The following is a 2,500-nucleotide window of genomic DNA, read 5'->3' as shown; positions in this document are numbered from 1 at the left end:
ATATGTTCTATTAACAATGTCAATGCGATTATCAATATCATTATCATTCTTATATCATCATACTACTCTTACTGTTAATATAATTATCTACTTGTTTCAGACACATTCTCTACATTCTTATTCTCATCTTCGCCGCCTGGAAGCGTGTATCCGTTTTCAAGTGAGAGACAAAGAGGGCGAATCACTTTTGCAGAAACGCGCCAGAAACGCTGTCTTACGGCAAACTTCCAACACCGATTGCCGTTTCTTCTTGCTGGAGAGAAAGATCAGGAACACCACGAGACCTTGTAAGGAGTTTAGTACGTCCGTGACAATCCTGTGGATTTGAGAAAGTTGGATTTGTCAATATGGAAGGAAATCACTGTCGCATGTTTTCTTAGTTGTGTATTATTCAGTTACAAAATTATTTGGTTGTGTTTCTTTAACTCTGTGTGTGTGTGTGTGTGTGTGTGTATGTGTGTGTGTGTGTGTGTGTGTGTGTGTGTGTGTGTGTGTGTGTGTGTGTGTGTGTGTGTGTGTGTGTGTGTGTTCTTCGCCCTCGACTCTCCAGAGTCCGCACCTCGAAGGGGCATTATGTCGAGACGCTCCATTAACGCTTGATGCCACACCCAATTCTACCCCTATACACATCCAATAATCCTCTCGCCAACGACCGACGGTATCTTCCAGGAGAGCACCTCAGTAACCCAGCATACAGCCATAAGAGTAAATAGACTGAACCGCTGCCAGTACCTGAGAGTTTTATAGAATGTTTTATTTTACAGAAATTGGAGAAATAGAATAATAGGATAATGTGTGTTCTTGCGAGGAGTAGAAAGGACTTTGGTAAAAAAAAAAAAAAAAGCTGCATTACGGCACCATTCGCAAAATCTCGCCAAATCTTACATACTATAAACTATCTATCTCATACTGTACTTGTACATTTTACTATACTATATATATATATACTATATTTATATGTATATATTAATTATATAATTATTTATATATATATATATATATATATATATATATATGCACCAATAAGATCAGAAATTTCTGTAGCATATTACGTGAGAAATTATTCAAAAACCGTTCGGAGGCAATGACGGGTGTCACGTATATGTGACGCAACAAAAAGTGCATGATGCCGTCAGGAGGGTCGTAGACTGACCAAGAAAATACACATATTCTCTTGGATAGAGACACGTCAACACTATACGTGTTAATGCAACATACACTTGCGTAAAGCACATACTGAAATGAATCATGCAGTTTACCCAACAAGCAAACAACTCACGCGTCAAGGTGACTGCGATTGAATGCCCTCGGACACTCTGTCTCCCTGCAGCAGTTGGACGCGACTCCCGCTCGGAAGAACATGTAGACGGTGTGGCCGAGAAGCAGTAGGTTTACGAGGAAGAGCACTCCGACCAGGCCGTAGAAGTGGGCGAGGTATTCGAGATCGCCTGAATTAGCATACACATTGTAGTATCAGGAGATGTAACATGGCTGAGAAGTTGCTCACTTGTTGCAACAGCTGAAAACGAATTGTTGCTAACACACACACGACAAACATCAATTACCAACACTACTGAAGAAAAACGTATGTATGAAAATAATTTTTAATGATTCTTCAAAGACTAATAAGTAACAACTAAAGAAAGTGAAATATACAGATGAACCGAAGAAAACTGCAAAGTAAAACAAAAGTCCCCGGCATTTCAGAAATCTGTCCTCAACCCACCGTGTAAAAAGCAATTATTAACGCCGAAATCGGGGCGAACAACACCGACCGCGACGAAGCGATCCGGCAGGAAGTGAAGGAGGGCGCTGATGGAGGTGACCACGAAGGGACCGCCCCATGCGTACACAGAGTAGACTTTGTATTTCTTTGAGTCGTCTGATAAGATGCCCGTAAGTGGTACCAGGTTCACAGTCGCTCTGCAAAGGTGTAAAGAGGAATTTTGTGATGAGTGTTATCCTTGGTGCAAATATGTATTTGACTGTGGTGACATGCAGTCGATCAACGTACCTGATCACACGCCAGATGTCAAAGCACATGACGTTGAGCCAAAAGAAGGTGGCCAAGAAAGACATCTGGATAATCATTCCTGTAATAAAAAAAAAATCGCATGATTATCATAAAAAGGATTACATATATCGTCTCTCCAAATACAAAAAGGCAGAACTAAGATTTTATGCAAATTGAAAAGAAACACAACATTGCTTTACCATTTATCACACACGCTAAACCAGTATCCTTGTAGGTGTACACGTAACTAACAAAGAGCGCTCCATCTGCTACGAAAAGCGACATCATATGGCACAGCAAACAGAGTCCCTGCATATCACGTAACTTCGGAACCACGATGTGACACACGATAGTCACTGTTAGGAACACCAGCGATACCACCACACCTCCAGTTTGTAGGTGGATTTTCGTCATGTCTCTCACCTCATTGCACACCAGCGCCATTGGGGCAGACCCTGAGGAGATGGTGTGGGAGAAAAAGGTCGA

General features: G+C 41.4%; 1 protein-coding gene across 1 annotated transcript in view; it reads right to left on the bottom strand.

Annotated features, from left to right (window-relative positions):
* The window catches only part of LOC122257268 (G protein-coupled receptor Mth2), a gene marked incomplete at its 5' end in the record, with an annotated part of 3,276 nt that extends 807 nt beyond the window's left edge, over positions 1-2,469 (bottom strand). The window contains 5 exon segments of the mRNA XM_086537558.1: positions 1-316; positions 1,280-1,448; positions 1,727-1,923; positions 2,015-2,093; positions 2,215-2,469. The exon segment at positions 1-316 is cut by the window's left edge and continues 807 nt beyond it. Coding sequence (XP_086393684.1) covers positions 157-316; positions 1,280-1,448; positions 1,727-1,923; positions 2,015-2,093; positions 2,215-2,469 — 860 coding nt within the window.
* Positions 2,470-2,500: the final 31 nt, after the last annotated feature.

The sequence above is a fragment of the Penaeus japonicus genome, unplaced genomic scaffold (assembly GCF_977035675.1).
Source record: "Penaeus japonicus unplaced genomic scaffold, GWHDUDI00000001_assembly GWHDUDI00000006, whole genome shotgun sequence".
NCBI lineage: Eukaryota > Metazoa > Arthropoda > Malacostraca > Decapoda > Penaeidae > Penaeus > Penaeus japonicus.
Note: the sequence above shows the minus strand (reverse complement) of the source record. Positions and strands in the feature narration are given on the sequence as shown.